Genomic DNA, 18,741 nt, shown 5'->3' with positions numbered 1-18,741 from the left:
GAGACAGAAAATGATAGTGAGGAGAAGCACAATGCGAAGATACAGACTTGAGTTTACGTTGAATTGAACTTCTAAACAGAGTGGACAGAAGGATCGTGCAGTTTCCTGGCTTATTTCCACCCTGGGTCATTTTAGAAGTGGATGGCTGACGGAGGTTCTCCATGTAGTGGCTATCCAGTAACAGTCCCCCCAGTGAGGATGCAATGTAAATGCCAATTGGAGTTTTTGATCCTCTCATTGAGGCTGAAACCCAACCTATGAATGGAGGCAGCCTCCCAGTGGCAGACAGACCAGATATCCATAGAAATCTTTCACCTACCTCTTACCTCCGAGCCCCCAACCTAAGCTGAGGCTGCAAGTAATGGATGGCCTCAACAATGGTCACAGGCAGCGTCTGTGGATGGGATTCCAATATCCAAAAGAGCAGTGTAGATATTTGTAACAGTATGAGAGTCACCACTGTTAAAAGCTCTTTGGGCTGCATCTATCCCTCCTACCTATCTCAGCAGCTGATAGTAGAGTTGGTAGGTCTCCTGCTGTCTGTCCAGTCTGTCAATCCTAGCGGGAAGCTCACTAATTGGCCAGCCAGTCACACGTGCGCCTGGTGTCAGACTCTCACCCACATAACAAACATCCTGTCAAAGAATGAAATGTGGCTCAAAGCCACCCCCTTTCACTAGGAGACAAGGGTCGGGAGTCCAGGGAGTTTGGAATTCCAGAGCTTAGGGGCTAGATGGCTGAAGACCTGCGTGTGAAATGAAGAATTTTCAGGGGCTTACAGGGGTGGGAATTTTTGATGCTAAAGAGGAATGAAGTCATCAAGCAATTTGAAGACACAGTTAAGGCTGGAGGTTTTGGGGGCCACGTGCCAGTGCCAGGTACCCATGATGGGTGAAAATCTTTAGTGCTGGTTGAGATAAAAAAAATTTGGTGATAATTTTCCTTCTTGGATCACATCACTAGATAAATTTTGATGTAATGAACCTTGTACACAAGCTCACAATGTGCACTGAGAGTACTTTGGGAATAGAGTTGGTCTTCAGAATCTGCAGTCAGTCATACAAGCAACAATATCCTGGCAATCATATTATCAGCACCTGCATGGATCATTGACTTCCATTCATAGTCCTATTTTCCAAACAGTCAATTTTATTTCTCCTGTGATTCAAACCATTTACACTATGATAAGATGACCTAGGCCAATTTTCTGCCTTAGATAATGTTGAAAGCTTCATTCCAGCTATTCACTGCTCTTCTCCAAAAAGACCAGTCTTAACTACATGTAATCTTCCTCAAGACTAAGATTTCTGCTCCAAAAATGACTGTAGCTGTTTAAACCTCATGACAACCAATTTATTGAAAGTGACACTTCCAACACAAAAACTATAATAGATCTCAAACAGAAATAATCTACCAACAGTAAGTACTGACTGCATCCAGTGTTGCAATTTTATTTATAAATACCATTTTGGCTGTAATACAGCGCACGCTCAAGCCCCTGTTTTCTGTCATGTTCTAAGTGTCTCTGTTTTGTTTTGATGTTTGTTTGTTAGGTTTTCCAAGGGATTATGGAGAGAAATAAAGTCAACACGATCAACATCACTGGACAAACTGGTTCAAGACTTGACATATTATTAGAAAACATGGGCAGAATAAATTATGGGGGAGGCATCCATGATTTCAAGGTATTTATTGTACATTTTACAGTACTGTACTTCTCATCTATTAAAGGCATGTATTAAATCGCTGCTGGTTTGGACCAATTCAGTAGTATTGAAGGAATATAACTATGTATACATATGGCAGTGCAGGCTTAAGGGGCCGAATGGCCTGCTATTCCTATTTTGAATGTATGCACATACTTGGACAAATCCTGTAATGGTCTAACTATTTTACCAAAGATTGTCATGACGATTCTATTCCTAGCTCTTAGTTTAGACATCACGGTTTGTATTACCCTTCGGTTCTACTGGAATAATCAAACCACAGAATGATTATAGTGTAGGAGGCCATTCAGCCTGTCATGTTAATACCGGCTCTCTGCAAGAGAGCTCATCTTGTTCCTATCCCCTGCCTTTTCGCCATAACTCTACAAACATTTTCTCTTCGGATAATATACCAGTAGCCTCCTTTTGAGAATCTCAGTTGAATTTGTTTCTGCCACTGTCTTAGGCTGAGTATTCCAGTTGACTACAGCTACAGTGCCTTTAGGACCTCAGAATTTTAACCCAGCATGTATGAAAGAGTACTGATATAGTTCCAAGTTGATTAGATGCCTATGTTGTAACTGACTGGAATAGCTTGACTAATGACATACTTTGTTCTGGAGCAAAGGATTTTGGTAGTATATGCATGGGCCCATATGTATTTCATTACTCGGTACTTTCAGCCATTTTGGGTATCACATGGAGTGAATTGAATTGTTCCAGACTGATATTGAGAACCCCCAGGAGGGGTGTGTGATGGATTTGAGATTTGGATGTTTTCATTCATTTTATACAATGCACAGTCAATAGCCACATAAGTGGCTGCAGAGATGTTTCAGAACATGACTTGCCTTCCTCGTGTGTGACGTCTGCACCAGCCTGCAGATGTCCGCACTCATCAACAACATCCAAGCTTTGCATTCATATATAAACCACACGAGGCACTTCACAGGAGTATGCTCATGAAAACACACCAGCTATCAAGACGAGTAATGAAAAGCATGACCAAAGAGTTAGACTTTGCCCATTGTCTAAAGGAGGAGATAGATACCAAGAGGTACAGGGAGAGAATTCCAGAGCTGAGCGCCTGAATAGTAGGACCCTGCTGGTGGAATGAAGGAAATCAGGGGGCTTTATGTAAAATCAGAATAGGAACATCATGGTGGTTAGTGAAAGAGAGGATTTCAATAGCAGTTGAGCTCAGGCAGGGAAGTGATAAGCAATGTTCCAGAATAGAGGTATGCAGAATTAGTAATGAAAAGAATATGGGATCAGAAGTTTAACTCTGATTAATTGGGATTTTGAGGTTGAGCTTTGTTGCAGAAAGAAACCTAAAGTACGCGAAGCACAGTTTATAATAGCTGTGGTTTTGGAGAATATGATTAATATTCTCTAGTGTGGTTACTTGCTCTAGATATATTTTGACAATTAGTTTCCTTTGAAGATTTTTTTGTTATGGTTGAAGCCAATTGTACTGCTGCCCTTCCAAACAAAAGTAGGAAATTTTACAGCTAGCATACATAAAAGATATTTATAGAACTTCAATATGACATAACGAGATTAATGTAAAGTAAACAAGTGTAACACCATTTTAAAATGTCATGTAACTGCCTGCTCTTATTGTGAAACTATTATCAACCAATCTTGATCTTGACGCTATCAAAAAAAACTCAACATTCTTGTAATAGGAAGTAAATTTGTTAATTGATGCCATCACATTTTTCAAAAAATAGGAAAAAATGTGACTTGAAAGAACAAAAGTTGGTTTGAATGGCTGGTTTCAGCCCATGGTTTTCAACCTATTATAGTGTTATGTATTATTAATATTATTCTCTATGTTTCCTTGTAGACGTTGACCACCCTAATATAACCCCACTGTGGGTTGATATCTCACTCACTCTCTGAACACTGCCTGTAACAAAGGGCCCTTTGACCACTGTCTCATTATCAAATTTCAAACATCTTGTCGAACTACAGCAGAAATACCTGACATGACCTACACAGATAAGGTTGAACATGCACGTCAAACCTTTCAGTAGCAGGTCATAGTAGAATCCTGAATATGTTGCTACAGCTTAAATGTTTTAAAGTGAGCAAAATTAGCCGCTAGTTTTGTTTTAAAAATGACTTCTGTGGGGTGTGGGCATTACTAACTAGGCCATTACAAATCTCGTTTTTGAGAAGGTGGTTGTGAGCCGCTTCGTTGAGCTGCAACAGTACGTGTGATGCAGGTGTTCCCACTTTGGCAATGCCCCAGTAAAACCTGAAAGTTAAGTTAACACCAGGAAACCATTTTCTTATCTCCAAACACGCACTGTATCTGTTTTGGTAGCAATAATTCTTCACCTAAGACATCCGTACTTTGGGCGTTCTGCAAGACTACTTTTGGAGTTATGGGAAGGTGTTCGCGGAATCTTTCAGAATTTTCAAAGTCACTAAAATTACGACTGCTGGATGTCATCAGCTCACTTTAAAACTTCTGTACCTTTTTCATTTGTGTAAAACCAAAATGAGGAGAAAGTAATATGCATTTCAATAGTAGCAGTCCCAAATCCTAGCTGCCTGCTTGAATCACTGCAGTCCATGACTTGTAGGCACCTCCTACAGTGCTGTTTGGAAGAGTCCCAGGATCTTGATCCAGAGACTCTGAAAGAGTGGTGATGTTGTTCCAAGTTGAAATGATGTGAGGTATTTCCATGCTTCTACTGCCTTTGTCACCCTGGGTGGGTTTAGAAGTATTGTTGGTGTGATACTAAAATGAACACACTGCCCCTGTGTAAGGATTCATAGAATCCCTACAATGTGGAAACAGGCCATTCAGCCATCAAATCCACACAGACCCTCCGAAGAGCATCCCACCCAGACCCACCTTCCTGTCCTGCCCATGTAACACTGCATTTCCCATGGCTAATCCACCTAATCTACACATTCCTGGACTTGACTGACATATACTCGTGTAGATGGGTGTGTATTGACCAAAGATGTTTGGGGAGCACCGTCATTGGGGCTAATACAGTTGTTGATGTGCCCTTTGTCAGCTGGGACATGTCTCAGTATAGACATAAAGGTCAGCTAGGCCAGGATCATTCTCCTCGTCTTCAGTTAGGTGTATCTGCCTCTGCTGACTGTATGCTGGATATTACTGAGGATTAGATTTGGAACTCCAGCTGGATTACTTATGTCCTTTTTGGGAAGAAAATTAACTGTACTTAGCAAGTCTGGCAGTTGTGTGACTCCCAAACCCAGCAATTTGTTTTTTAGCAAAAACTATAATCCTTATGGACTGCAAAAGTTCAGGAGGGCAGTTCGCCATCAAGGCCAGTGTATTTTTTCCAAAATAAGACAAGGAACTGCAGATGCCAGATATCTGAAACAAAAACTGGAATTTCTGGCAAAACTCAGCAGGTCTGGCAGCACCTGTGGGAAGAAAGCAGAGTCACGTTTCAAATCTGTCATTGACTGTTCGTCATAACTGAAAACAACGAAGGAAAACCGACATTTTTGCTGAAGATGAGGTTGGAGAAGGGTGAGGTAAGGGGGAACTGAGGCAGTCGGTGGGGATGGAGTCCAGAGAGAGATATATGAAATGGTTAGGTAAATGAGGGGTTATAGATGGTAGGCCAGGAGAGAAGAGAACCTAAATAAGTGATAATGTCATAACTGTGTACAGTTCTGGTAGCCACATTACCAAAAGGAAGTGGATGCTTTGGAGAGGGTGCAGAGGAGGTTCTCCAGGATTTTGGTATGGAGGGCGCTAATTATGAAGAAAGGTTGAGTAGATTAGGATTATTTTCATTAGAAAGACGGAGATTGAGGGGAGACCTGATTGAGGTCTACAAAATCATGAGGGGTATAGACAAGGTGGATAGTAAGAAGCTTTTTCCCCCAGAGTGGGGGACTCCAATACTAGGGGTCATGAGTTCAAAGTGAGAGGAGGAAAGTTTAAGGGAGATGTGCGTGGAAAGTTCTTTACGCAGAGGGTGGTGGGTGTCTGGAACGTGCTGCCAGCAGGGGTGGTAGACGCAGACATGATAGTGTCTTTTAAGATGTATCTGGACAGGTACATGGATGGTCAGGGAGCAGAGGGATACAGACCCTTAGAAAATAGATGACAGGTTTAGACAGAGGATCTCGATCTGCGCAGGCTTGGAGGGCTGACTGGCCTGTTCCTGTAATTTTCTTTGTTCTTTGAGAGTTGAGAGGAGCAGAGAATGGGTAGGCTGGGCTGAATGCCAACCATGTAATGTGATAATAGCCCTGAAAGTGGGTGAAAACAGATTGGCTGTCTAAAAACAACCCATATTTATAACAACACCAGCTTGTGGAGGTGAATAAAAAAAACACAGAAGGATGGAATCAGGCTCTAAAGTAATTCAGAGATAATGTGAATTGCAGATGCTGGAGAATCCAACATAACAAAGTGTGATGATAATAAAATGTGAGGCTGGATGAACACAGCAGGCCAAGCAGCATCTCAGGAGCACAAAAGCTGACGTTTCGGGCCTAGATCCTTCATCAGATGAAGGGTCTAGGCCCGAAACGTCAGCTTTTGTGCTCCTGAGATGCTGCTTGGCCTGCTGTGTTCATCCAGCCTCACATTTTATTATCTTGGAATTCTCCAGCATCTGCAGTTCCCATTATCTCTGATAACAAAGTGTGAAGTTGGATGAATACAGCAGGCCAAACTCCTGAGATGCTGTTTGGCCTGCTGTGTTCATCCAGCTTCACACTTTGTTATCTAAAGTAATTGAACTTGTTTTGAGCCCTAGTGGCTGCAGGATTCCTAAGCAGAAAATGAGATGTAATGCTGAGGCTCACTGCAACACTGCAGCAGGCCTGTGATGGAAGTGTTGGCAGGGGAGCATGGTGGTTCAAGGTACCATCCTGCTCTGTGGCCAACATCTCTGTCTTCGACTTGCTACAGTGTTCCAGTGAAGCCCAATGCAACCTGGAGGAACAACACCTCATTTTTCGCTTGGGGTCCCTACAGCCCTCCGGACTTAATACTGAGTTCCATAATTTTAGGGCCTAAACTCTCCCATGTCCCAGCCCCCTACCCCGCACACCAGGCCTTGTTACCACATAGCCTGCCATTACACACCCCCTGTTGTTAGTCATTAACAGTCCCCATTAACAACTATTCATTCTCCTAGCCTGATCGTTAGCAACTCCGTTTTGTGTCCAACTGTCTTTGTCTCTCTTTAGGCTCTATCTTATCGTTTACTCCCTACCCCACCCACCTCCCTGTGTTTTGTATGTAAACTGACGTTTTCCCAGCCACCATCAGCTCTGAGGAAGGGCCACCGCACCCGAAACGTTAACTGTGTTTGCTCCTCCACAGATGCTGCCAGACCTGCTGAGCTTTTCCAGCAACATCTGTTTTTGAGTATGGTGGTGTGTGGAAGTGGCAGGCAACAGAACGCTCTGGGTCATTCTTACAAGTAGAATATGGATGTTTTGCAAAGCGATTTCCCACTACACCTTTCGTCTCCCCAAGGTTGAGGAAACCGCATCGTGAGCAGTGAAAACAGTAGACAAGATTGAATAAAGTAAGGTAAATCGCTGCTTCACGTGGAAGTTGTGAATAGGGTCTTGGATGGTGAGGAGAGGAGAGGTGAACAAGTGGGTATTGCACCTTCTGCCCTTGCATGGGAAGGTGCTGTGGGGGTGTGGAAAGATGTTGGGAATAGAGGAGGAGTGAACCACAGTGTCCCAGAGGGAATAGTCCTGCAGAAGGCAGACCAACGTGCAAATATGTATCTGGGTTGTAGCATCCCTTTTGGAGGTGGCAGAAATGGTGGCTTACAGTCCTTTGGATGTGGAGGCTGGTGGAGTGTTAAATGGACCTGGAGAACACTTGTTATTGTGGGAGGGTAGAGAAGGGGTGAGGGCAGAAGTACGGTAGATGGGTCAGATACAGCTAAGGACCCTGTCACCCACTGTAGCAGGGAATCCACAGTTGTGCAAAAAGCTGCGGAAGGTACCATCATCAGAACAGATGCAACGAAGATTGAGAAACTGGGAGTAATTTACAGGATACAGGGTGTGAAGATATATACAAAAACAACGTTGCTGGAAAAGCTCAGCAGGTCTGGCAGCGTCTGTGGAGAAGAAAACAGAATTAACATTTCGGGTCCGGTGACCCTTCCTGTTGAGCTTTTCCAGCAACTTTGTTATTGTTCCTGATTTACAGCACCCGCAGTTCTTTTGGGTTTTTTTTTGTGAAGACATATAGTTGAGGTAACAGAATCAGTGGGTTTGTAATGGATAACAGCGACCAGCCGATGTCCAGAAATAGAAACAGAATAATTGAGGAAGGGAAGATGTGAGTTGGAGATTGACAGATGAAGGTGAGTACGGGATAGAAATTGGAAGCAAAATTCATAAATTTTTCCAGTTCAAATGAGTGAAGGAATCAGCACTGATGATGTCTTTGATGCACCAGAGGACAACGTTGTGGGTGGGGGCCACATTAGGACTTGAACAAGGAATGTTCTGCATACCCACAAAGAGACAGGCATAACTGGGACCCATGCAGGTAACCATGACAACACCTTTGACCTGAAGGAGTTAAGAGGAGTTAAAGGATCATAGGTGTTTCTGTGATATACAATGCTCCTCAGACAAGCTGTTCTTGCTGCTGCTATACATTTGTATTGTCCCAAAGGTGTAGTAACTGGATGGCTCACAGTAATCTAGATGTTGTCTGTTCAGAGCTTTGTATAGCTGAAGCGGGACTCCTAGTCTCTTTATATTCTAGTTTTCTTCCACAAACAAAGTTCAGCTTTCCATCGGATGTTTTGATTACTTTCAGCCCTGCTGATGAGATTGTATTGATCTGAATATTTAGATCCCTAATTGCTTTCGGAAGTCCTCAGTTTCTAGCCCCTCATTGTTTAGAAATTATCCTGCCCTATTCCTTTTTGTGACCAAAATAACATAGAACGTAGAACAATACAGCACAGAACAGGCCCTTCGGCCCTCAATGTTGTGCCGACCTGTGAACTACTCTAAGCCCATCCTCCTACACTATCCCATCATCGTCGAGATGCTTATCCAAGGATGTTTAAATACCCCTAATACACTTCTTGTCTGTGTTGAACTCTCTTTTGTGTTTTACACTTTGGTTCCATGATCTTCAACTTCACCATCTTTAACCAACAGCCTCTAATGAGAAGCACAATCAACTGCCATCTGGAAGTCCAAGCAATTAAAATTCATAGACATTCTCCATGTCACTGCTTTAATCACCTCTTTAAAAAGTCAATGTGACAGGATTAATTAATGACCTCTGAGTGAAGGCATCTAGTTTGAAAGAGGGAAGAGTGTATCCACGACTAGTATTTTGTACGTAAACAAGGTCAATTGTGTGATAATGAACACTCGGCTAACTGAAGTAAACCGTGCAAGGAGATAAATCAGTAACAGTTATTAAAGGGACATTTCAGAATACTCCAGAATAAGTCCATTCCTAAACATGTTTTTAAAAAAAAATCCAAGGGGAAGATTCTCCATCAGGATTGATTAAGAAAGATAAAATCTTAAATTCAAAACCTTAATGACTTAAGTTGCGCAAAAGTAAGTGACGGGCGCAATGACTTAGAATATGATGAATAGCGGAGAATAACTGAATAGATTGGACATGAGAGGAATATAGCTAAAAATATAAAAAGATAATAAAAGTTTCTGTTGCCATGGAAAAAGTAAAAGAGTAGGTAAAGTGAATGTCAGCCATCTAGAGGGTTTAAGAGAATGAGGAGTTTATAGTAGATAATGGCAGAGGTAATGAATAAGTATTTTGCTTCTGCCTTAGAGGATAGCAATAAAATCCTAGTATTATCTGCAAATCAGGAATGGGAAAGAAGAAAGGATGTCATAATCATTAAGGGAGGTGGTTTTGAGCAAACTGTTAGAGCAGTGTCCATATAAGTCTACAGGTCCCAGTAAACTTCATTCTCGGGTTAAACAAGGTAGTAAATAAAATAATTGGCACTTAGTGGTTGATTTTTCAACTTTCCTTCTGTTCTGAAAAGGTTCCATCAGACTGGAAAGTAGCAAGAAAGGAAGGAGGCAGAACACAGGAATCTGTAGGTTTGTTACCGTGATGTGTGTTGTAGGGAAGGTATTAGAAATTGATCATTGAGGAGGTTATAAAAAACACAAGTTAATCAGGAACAGTCAGCATGATTTTGTGGAAGGAAAGTTATAGCCGACATATTGGAATTCTTTGAAGAAGCAACATGCTACGAATAAAGGGGAGCCCATTGATGTACTATACTTGGATTCCCAAGAGGCATTTGACAAGATTCCACACTAAAGGTTATTGTGCAAGGTAGAGGCTAATGGTGTAGGAGCTAACCTAAGGATTTCAGAGTAACGGACAATTTGATTGAAGTATACAAGATCCTGAATGATTTTGATAGGGTATATATGGGAAGGACATTTAATCTTTGGGTCATTCTAGATCCAGGGGCCACTGTTAAAATTTGTGGTGATCTTTTTTGGATGGAGATGAGAGGAACATTTTTCTGAGGGTTGTGCAATTTTTGCAACTCAGGATAATTGTAAGACCATGGTAGACAGATTCATGTAAGGTTGGGAGATCCAAGGTTATCAGCAGGAGATGGGTGTATGGAATTCTGAATGCAAACAGATCTTATCTTAACAATCTTATTGAATGGTCAAGCAGGCTTGTAGAGCCAAATGAATGGCTCCTGCTCCTAATTCATGCCAGGTATGATCTATCCTCCTCAAATCCATGCTGGCTCCCTTGGAACAGCTGAGCATTGTCCACTCACTCGGTCCTTTGTTACAGACTGTAGTAAATTCCTTACAGAAAGTGTTAGGCTATAAATGATCTACAATTCCTTGGTTTTCCTCTGTGTTGTCTTTTTTAATTAGTGGAGTGACATATATTCAAGCTTAACTCTCCTTCACCTTGCAATTGGGTGAAGGGTGTAAAATTGTTTCTTTCCAGGGAGCCAGGACGTTGTCCTTGCCCTAAAGATCTGGGGTTTCTGCTTTTTGATGCCACCAGACATCTGCAGTGGGATTGAGACCGACCAGGTGCCTCCCAAAGACCCCACGTGCTGAAGGCCTGAAGGGAGGAATCTGTTCCTGGGCTTTCCCAAGAAGTTTATCCAGAATGCCCCAAGTAAGAGGGAAGGTACGGGTCTCATCTCAAAGGCAAATGGGAATTGATCAGGCATGCATTTCCATTTCTGACCCTGTTCTCAATATAAGGCACTGTCCACTTTTTGTGTACTTGGGTATCTAATATCATTTCATAGGTTAGCAGATGGCAGGGCAAAAGCAGCGTCAATATCAACTGCTGACAAGAGATCCAAAATGCCTCTCTTTCTTTTGCTGTCCTCCTCAGGGACTGGTAACAAATCTTACTTTGGCTTCAAACATCCTGACCAACTGGACCATCTATTCATTAAATATTGACAAAGCGGTGGCAAGTGGCAACTTAAACAAACTCCAGAGGAAGACTTCAGAAGCACTACCTGAGGTTAATGCTAGTGTACCAGCCTTTTATTTGGGCACTTTTAAGATTCCGAATGGTATTCCAGATCTACCTCAAGACACATACCTTAAATTTCCTGGATGGACTAAGGTAGGTGAAAGATTTAAATTATATTTGAGTAATAACCATGAGCATGGAATATAACATATTTCAAGCAAGGGTCGTTCTTATTCTGAGGGAGTACCGCACATTTATTTTGAAGGGATGTTGGCCAGCATTTGTTGTCCATCCTCAATTGCCCTTGAACTGATTGTCGTGGGCCACTTCAGAGAGCAGTTAAGAATCAGCCACGTATTGGCCAGATCACATTAAAATAAAAACATTCGTGAACGAGTTGTATTTTTATGACAACCCAAGGCATATAAATATAAATTCTTCCAGCTACTATGCTGAACTCTGAACCTGTGTCTCTAGAGCATTAGCCTGGTCATCTGCATTATTAGCCCAGTGATATTATCTTTGGGCTACCGTCTATGTCTCACTCTTACTCTCACAGACTGAAACCAAAGTGTTAGGGTGACTGCGTCTTGCTCAGGTTAAGAAAGAGTTGGGGATAACAAAGTGTGGAGCTGGATGAATACAGCAGGCCAAGCAGCATCTTAGGAGCACAAAAGACGATGTTTCGTGCCTAGGCCCTTCAGAAAAGGGGGATGGGGAGAGGGTTCTGAAATAAATAGGGAGAGAGGGGGAGGCGGACCGAAGATGGATAGAGGAGAAGATAGGTGGAGAGGAGAGTATAGGTGGGGAGGTAGGGAGGGGATAGGTCAGTCTGGGGAGGATGGACAGGCCAAGGGGGCAGAATGAGGTTAGAAGTTAGGAAATGGAGGTGCGGCTTGAGGTGGGAGGAGGGGTTAGGTGGGAGGAATAACAGTTTAGGGAGGTGGGGCCGAGCTGGGCTGGTTTTGGGATGCAGTGGGGGGGAGGGGAGATTTTGAAGCTTGTGAAATCCACATTGATACCATTGGGCTGCAGGGTTCCCAAGCGGAATATGAGTTGCTGTTCCTGCAACCTTCGGGTGGCATCATTGTGGCACTGCAGGAGGCCCAGGATGGACGTGTTGTCTGAGGAATGGGAGGGGGAGTTGAAATGGCTCACAACTGAGAGATGCAGTTGTTTATTGCGAACCGAGCGGAGGTGTTCTGCAAAGCGGTCCCTAAGCCATCGGGAAAACCAAGCGGAGGCTTCGGGACCACTTTGCAGAACACCAACACTCGTCCCCGCCTCCCTAATTGTTCTTCCTTTCACCTATCCCCTCCTCCCACCTCAACCCGCACCTCTGTTTCTACCTTCTAACCTCATTCCACCCCCTTGACCTATCCCCTCCCTACCTCCCCACCTACACTCTCACCGCTACAGACTTCATCCCCGCCCTTTAACTTGTCTCTCTCCTCTCCACCTATCTTCTCCTCTATCATCTTCGATCCATCTCCCCCTCTGTCCCTATTTATTTCAGAACCCTCTCCCCATCCCCCTTTTCTGATGAAGGGTCTAGGCCCAAAACGTCAGCTTTTGTGCTCCTAAGATGCTGCTTGGCCTGCTGTGTTCATCCAGCTCCACACTTTGTTATCTCGGATTCTCCAGCATCTTCAGTTCCCATTATCTCTGAAGAAAGAGTTGGGAATGTTGAACCCTGGGGATCAGTGCAAAGTCTCAGTATATGTAGACGATTTGGACTAAACAGAGCACAAGAGTGATGTGTACTGATGTCGGAAAAATGGACATGATGGTCTGGGATCGTTTCATTGAAGAATCAATTTGAATAAGAGCTATTTATAAATTCTGCTTGTAAGCCTTGGAATACTGTTACATGCAAAAATGAAATCAGGAGATCCAGGGCAGCAGGTAGTGAAACTCTGTTGAACTGTTCTGATGCTGTCCATTTATAGGCTCATACATAATAAGGAGGCAATTGATATCACTGAGCTTGAAAAGATATCAACAGAAGAATGACATTTGTGACTGAATATTTGATTTAGTGCTAGCTGGTTATAGAATTCACAAGGTAATGCGGGAGTTCTGGATGTGGAAAGCCATTCATTCCATCATAATTTATCAATCAATTAAAGAATCCACAGTTTCCTCTTATTGTAGCATCTGATTGTTCCTTAAATGACCAAAGGATTTCAAATTTCACTTGACAACATTGTTGACACCTATGATGACCAGCTCAGATAGAAAGTTGGTAAGACAACTGGAAGTAATGGAATTAGAACCACAAATGCTGGGAATTCTCAGCAGCATCTTCAGAGCAGAGAAGGAGAGTTGATTTTTGGGTTGGTGACCCTTCGGTACAACTGGAAAAAGAAATTGAATTAAACAAGTTTAAAACAAGTACAGAGCCAGGTCAGGGCGTTGGGTCTGAAGAAAAGAACTGAAGGGAAGGTATGAAATAGGGTGGAATTTAGGAGTGATAGTGTTTGACAAGAGGATATAATAATGAGAAAAATAAGGAAACGTAAGGTGAGTGTAGAGGAGGTGGAAGCAGAACAAGTATAATTCTTGTCATCAGCTGTTGCCAAACTAATGAGGTCAAAAGGTTTGTTCTAAAATTGTTGAACTCTTTTTAAGTCCAGAGGGCTGTAGAATATCTAATAGAATTATGTGGTGCTCTTACTCAAGCTTTTGTATAGCTTTGTAGAACAGCTTGGTAGGTCAGGGTCACAGTGATGTGAAGTCATCAAATGACAGATAATGGAAGCTCTGGGTCAGGTCTGCAGACGGAAGAAATGGTGCTGAGAGCAGGTCAACTAATCTGCATTTGGTCTTATTGTAGAGGATGCTATGTGGTAAACTAAAACAGAAACAATAAGAGGAAAGAAGATGAAATAGGAAGGTGATCTAGCTCAGAATCATTTCGATCAGATGGGCTACACCGCAGAGTTCTGAAGGAGATGGCTGAGGAGATTGTAGAGACGTTGGTGGTGATCTTTCAGGAATCACTGGAGTCAGTGATTCCAGTGATCCCAGTGAACTAGGATATGCCAAATATAACACCGCTGTTTGAAAAGAGAGGGAGGCAGAAGACAGGCGATTATAGGCCGGTTGGCTTGACCTCAGTCGTTGGTAAGATTTTAGAGTCCATTATTAAGAATGAGATTGCAGAGTACTCGAAAGTGCATGGTAAAATATGGCAGGGTCAGCACGGCTGTATCAAGGGGAGGTCATGCCTGACAAATCTGTTAGAATTCTCTGAGGAGGTAACGAGCAAGTTAGATACAGGAGGGCTGATGAACGTGAGCTATTTGGACTTTTCTAGAAGGCCTTTGACAGGTGCCTCACAGGAGCCTTGCTAAATTAAGTAAGAGCCCATGATGTTAGGGGCAAGGTACTGACATGGATAGAGGATTAGCTGACTGGCAGAAAACAGAGATTGTGGATAACGGACGGCAACCAGTAGAGTTCCACAGGGGCCGGTGTTGGGACCACAACTATTCATATTATACATTCATAGTCTGGACGAAAGAATGGCAAACATTGTCACTATGTTTACAGTTGCCACATTGATAGGTGGAGGGACACGTAGTGTTCAGGAAGTGGGGAGGCTGCAGGAGGATTTGGATAGACTTAGGATATTGAACAAAGAAGTGGCAGTTGGAATACAATGTGGGAATGTGTGAGGATATTCCCTTTGGTAGGAAGATTAGAGGCATAGACTATTTTCAAAATGGAGAACAACTTCAGAAATCTGAAGCAAAATGGGACTGAGGAGTCCTAATTCAGGATTCTGTAAAGGTTAACATGCAAGTTCCTTTAGGAGCTAGGAGAGATGTGCTGCTGAGGCTGTATAATGCTGTAGTCAGACCACAGTTGGACAATTGTGAGCAATTTTGGGCCTGTATCTCAGGAAGGAATTGCTGGCTTTGTAGGGTATCCAGAGGAGGTTTACAAGAAAGATCCCAGGGACGAAAGGCTGGTCATATGAGGAGTGGTTGAGGATTCTGTGTCTCTACTTGATGGAGTTTATAAGGGTGAGGTGGAGGGGGGCTGCAGTTCTGTTTGAAATTTACAGACTACTGAGTGGCCAGGATAGAGTGGATGTAGAGAATATGTTCCCACTTGTAGGAGAATCTAGCACCAGCGGTCACAGCCATAGAGTGAAGAAATGACTCTTTAGAACTGAGAAGTGGAAGAATTTCTTCAGGCAGAGGCTGGTGAATCTGTGGAACTCATTTTCAGAGAAGACTGTGGAGCCAAGTCATTGAGTGTATTAGAGACAGAGATAGGTTCTTGATTAGTATGGGGATCAAAGCTTAAGGGGAAAAGGCAGGAGAGTGGGATTGAGAAATAAATCAGCCATGAATGAATGCCAGAGCAGACTCTATGGGCAGAATGGTCCAAATCTGCTCCTAAATCTTATGGTCAGCTGCAGAAACATCAGTTTGAGTTTGAAGCTATCCTGTAGATAATGACAAACCCACAAAAACAGCTGGAGATGTACAGCGCACACAACAAAATTCACTCGTCAGACAGTCCTTTCAAATATAAATGTACAAGTTATGCTTGTACAAATTGTGCAGAATCTAGAGGAAACCAAACAACCACAGAAGCCGCAACTGGAAGAGGTACAGACTTCCAAGAAAAACAGCAAAGAGACAGAGAGGCTGTTTTGTTAGTGGAGCATATTATGAAGGAAGAAAATATCCTGGACCTACAGAAATATAAAGGAGGTGAAAGCATACACATCAAAAAATGCTGGCAGCTGTTAGAAACAAAACAGTAAGTGCCAAGACCATTTGAACCACTCGAAATAGCTTAAGAAACGAGATCAGTCAGTGACTAATTGAAGACAAATCTTGGCCACAGAGTCAAAGATAGTAAGATCTGCAGATGCTGGAGTCAGAGATAAGACAGTGTGGAGCCAGAGGAACCCAGCAGGTCAGGCAGCATCAGAGGAGCAGGAAAGTTGACACTTCAGGTCAGGACCCTTCTCTGAAGAAGGGTCCTGACCCGAAACATCGACTTTCCTGCTCCTCTGATGCTACTTGGCTACAGAGGTAAGTGGGCAAACTGCAGTCCACAATAGAAAATCTTGACATCATAAACTGGAATGACAAACAATGTTGTTAACTGTGGAAATCAACAGCAGCTCCAGACAAAGTCACCATTGCAAGATCCGGGCTTATCAGCAAATTGCCTAAAGATTATTGAAATGCAGAGTTTCATCTATTTCTGTTATAGTTGAACTTTACATATGCAACTTCCCCCTCCATTCCAAGATACTGTGATTTTTAAAGAGTTCACCTTTAAAAAAACTTTGTAAGGACTCCATTACCTGTGTGTTTTTAAATATTGTAACTCTGCCTTTTGGTTAGTCATTTTTAGGTCTGCAAGCTGTACACATGCAAGTCAGTCTGCATGATGACTTGTAATGTGTTTTGCTGTTTTAGATAGCTCAGAGTCAATCTTCCCTTGAAGACCAATTTAGAATTAGACTATTTTCATTATCATGGCATTGGAGATTGCTGACAATTCTGTTTCTGTCAATTGAACTAAAACATAAACATGAAATGAGTTTGAGATATGAAATATAAGTGTATGTCTTACATGCTCAAGTACAAAAATAATCAAACGTACCTTGATTTCTCTCAAGCCTCAGTCCTTTTCCTGTACATCCAGTTCACACTTAAAAATGTAATAGCAGGTCTGTGGGGACAGAGCTGACATTTAATGCCTGTGACCTCTCCTTAGATGTTTTCATTTCAGATTTCAAGCATCTATGGTATTTTGTTTATGTGCTTGATGAGTTTTGAAGTGTTAGACCACCTCCTTGTCATGCACCTTCTCAGTGGTCTCGCATGTGGACTATGAGTTCTTTAGCATGAAACATGAACAAGCTTCAGTTCCAGTTACACCAGGGCCAAGTGCATATTAGTGAGGGTATACTGTGGCGGACAGGGCCAGCATTATGTGTATCTCTGCCAACACCTACAATTCTGCATTCTCAACATTGTGCCTTACAGCGTATTATCTTGTCACATATCCAAGTTTCAATCAACATTTATCAGACAACGGTCGACTCTTATCTTTCTGTTCTCTATTGCCAGACCTAATCATTTCAAACATTGACAATAAGTTCTAATATATGAAATAGCAATCAGTTTTCCCCTTATTAACATTGTAAGTCCATCAAGCTTCTCTTTGACTAAAATTGGCCAGATGGTGCATGAGTGAGAGTCTTACTGACACTAAATACAATGAATAGAAAGTTCTGACTCTACGTTAACTTGATGACTGGTAGAGGAAAATGTGAAAAGATTCAACTTGAAAATTTTTACAGTAGGTTGCAGACAGAGATGTTATCTCTGTTGTGCCTTCAAGGTGATGAGATGGCTAACAGGTTTATGTACTGATTTGGTCGATAAGTTTTGTGGCATTTTTCAGAAGCTGTACAGTGTTTGGGAAAGTTAATGATGTTTTTGGTTGTTTTGAGGTTTCACATTGCATTCCCTGCAGTTTGCATTTTTTCTGTCTACACAGTACAACAGTGGGCTGCGCATAGAAATGTTCAATTCCAGATATCAGCTTTAGATTTACAGGAATCTAAAAGTAGTTTAGCTACTCAAGTTATCATTCATGATAAAATGTACTTTGATCTTAGCAAAGCAGTTACTTTTTTCTGTTTGTATAGTGGTTTCACGTGCTCAAGTACTGTCCTAAGAACAGAACCAGTCCTGAAATGTAGCACATGGTTGGGGGTTTAAAAGAACTGATTATGGCCTCCAGTCGGAGTTGTTTATAAAGAAGTTTCAGCCTTTCTCGTGATTTTGAACAAAGTTATAAATTTGCTCATATTTAGCTAGCACCCGGTTATCACGTTATCATATTTGTTTGCCAAGATGCAAAAATCTTCTCAATTAATGACGTTTAGTGCTAGTAGACCTTCAACTTCTGGAGTACAGAAGTTAAGCTATTCCACACAGAAGGATGTACAACTGACCATAATAGTTCAAACATCCCACGGTCCATTTGTTATTTTTGTGGGTCAAAAAGAGACTGACACGTGTACATGGAGTTCAAGCACCTAACTGAAACTGATTTATTCTGGTTTGCTAATGTAAATACACCACTTGTTAAGAAAGCACAAGTGTCAGCATTTTGAACTTTGTGGGGTGCACAGGATTTGCCTGAGCTATAAGTCAGGCTTGGAATGTTGTGCTTTACTTGTGGAGCTTTAGAAAGCTGCTTGTTCCTGCAACCGAGTCCCACCACACTGACAGCTCTGATTGAGCACACTTCCTTGGTCACTGTTCTGAATCTATACATTCTTGATCCACAGATCAGCCGCCTAACCAACCATTGCCCTACACCAGCTTTACATGTTTAGCTGAGAATGAGAAAGTAAAGCTGTGCATTAACAATAATATCTTTCATGGCCTCTAAATGTCCCAAGGCTCCTTTATACCCAAGAAAGAACCATTAAAGTGCACTCACTGTTCTGGCACAGGTGTTTGGCGCAGAAAGATCGCATAAGCACCCGATAATCTGTCATCTTTCTGTGGTGTGGTT

The 18,741-nt window shown here is 42.3% G+C and overlaps 1 protein-coding gene across 2 annotated transcripts in view; it reads left to right on the top strand.

Annotated features, from left to right (window-relative positions):
* Positions 1-18,741, top strand: part of glb1 (galactosidase, beta 1) — a 72,930-nt gene that overhangs the window by 40,270 nt on the left and 13,919 nt on the right. Inside the window, exons 14-15 of one of the 2 annotated variants that reach the window (XM_048563852.2) lie at positions 1,554-1,685; positions 11,086-11,325. In XM_048563852.2, coding sequence (XP_048419809.1) covers positions 1,554-1,685; positions 11,086-11,325 — 372 coding nt within the window. The remainder of the gene's footprint in view (positions 1-1,553; positions 1,686-11,085; positions 11,326-18,741) is intronic. The other variant, XM_048563857.2, reaches the window with a different exon arrangement.

Source organism: Stegostoma tigrinum, chromosome 2 (assembly GCF_030684315.1).
Source record: "Stegostoma tigrinum isolate sSteTig4 chromosome 2, sSteTig4.hap1, whole genome shotgun sequence".
Classification (NCBI taxonomy): Eukaryota; Metazoa; Chordata; class Chondrichthyes; order Orectolobiformes; family Stegostomatidae; genus Stegostoma; species Stegostoma tigrinum.
Note: the sequence above shows the minus strand (reverse complement) of the source record. Positions and strands in the feature narration are given on the sequence as shown.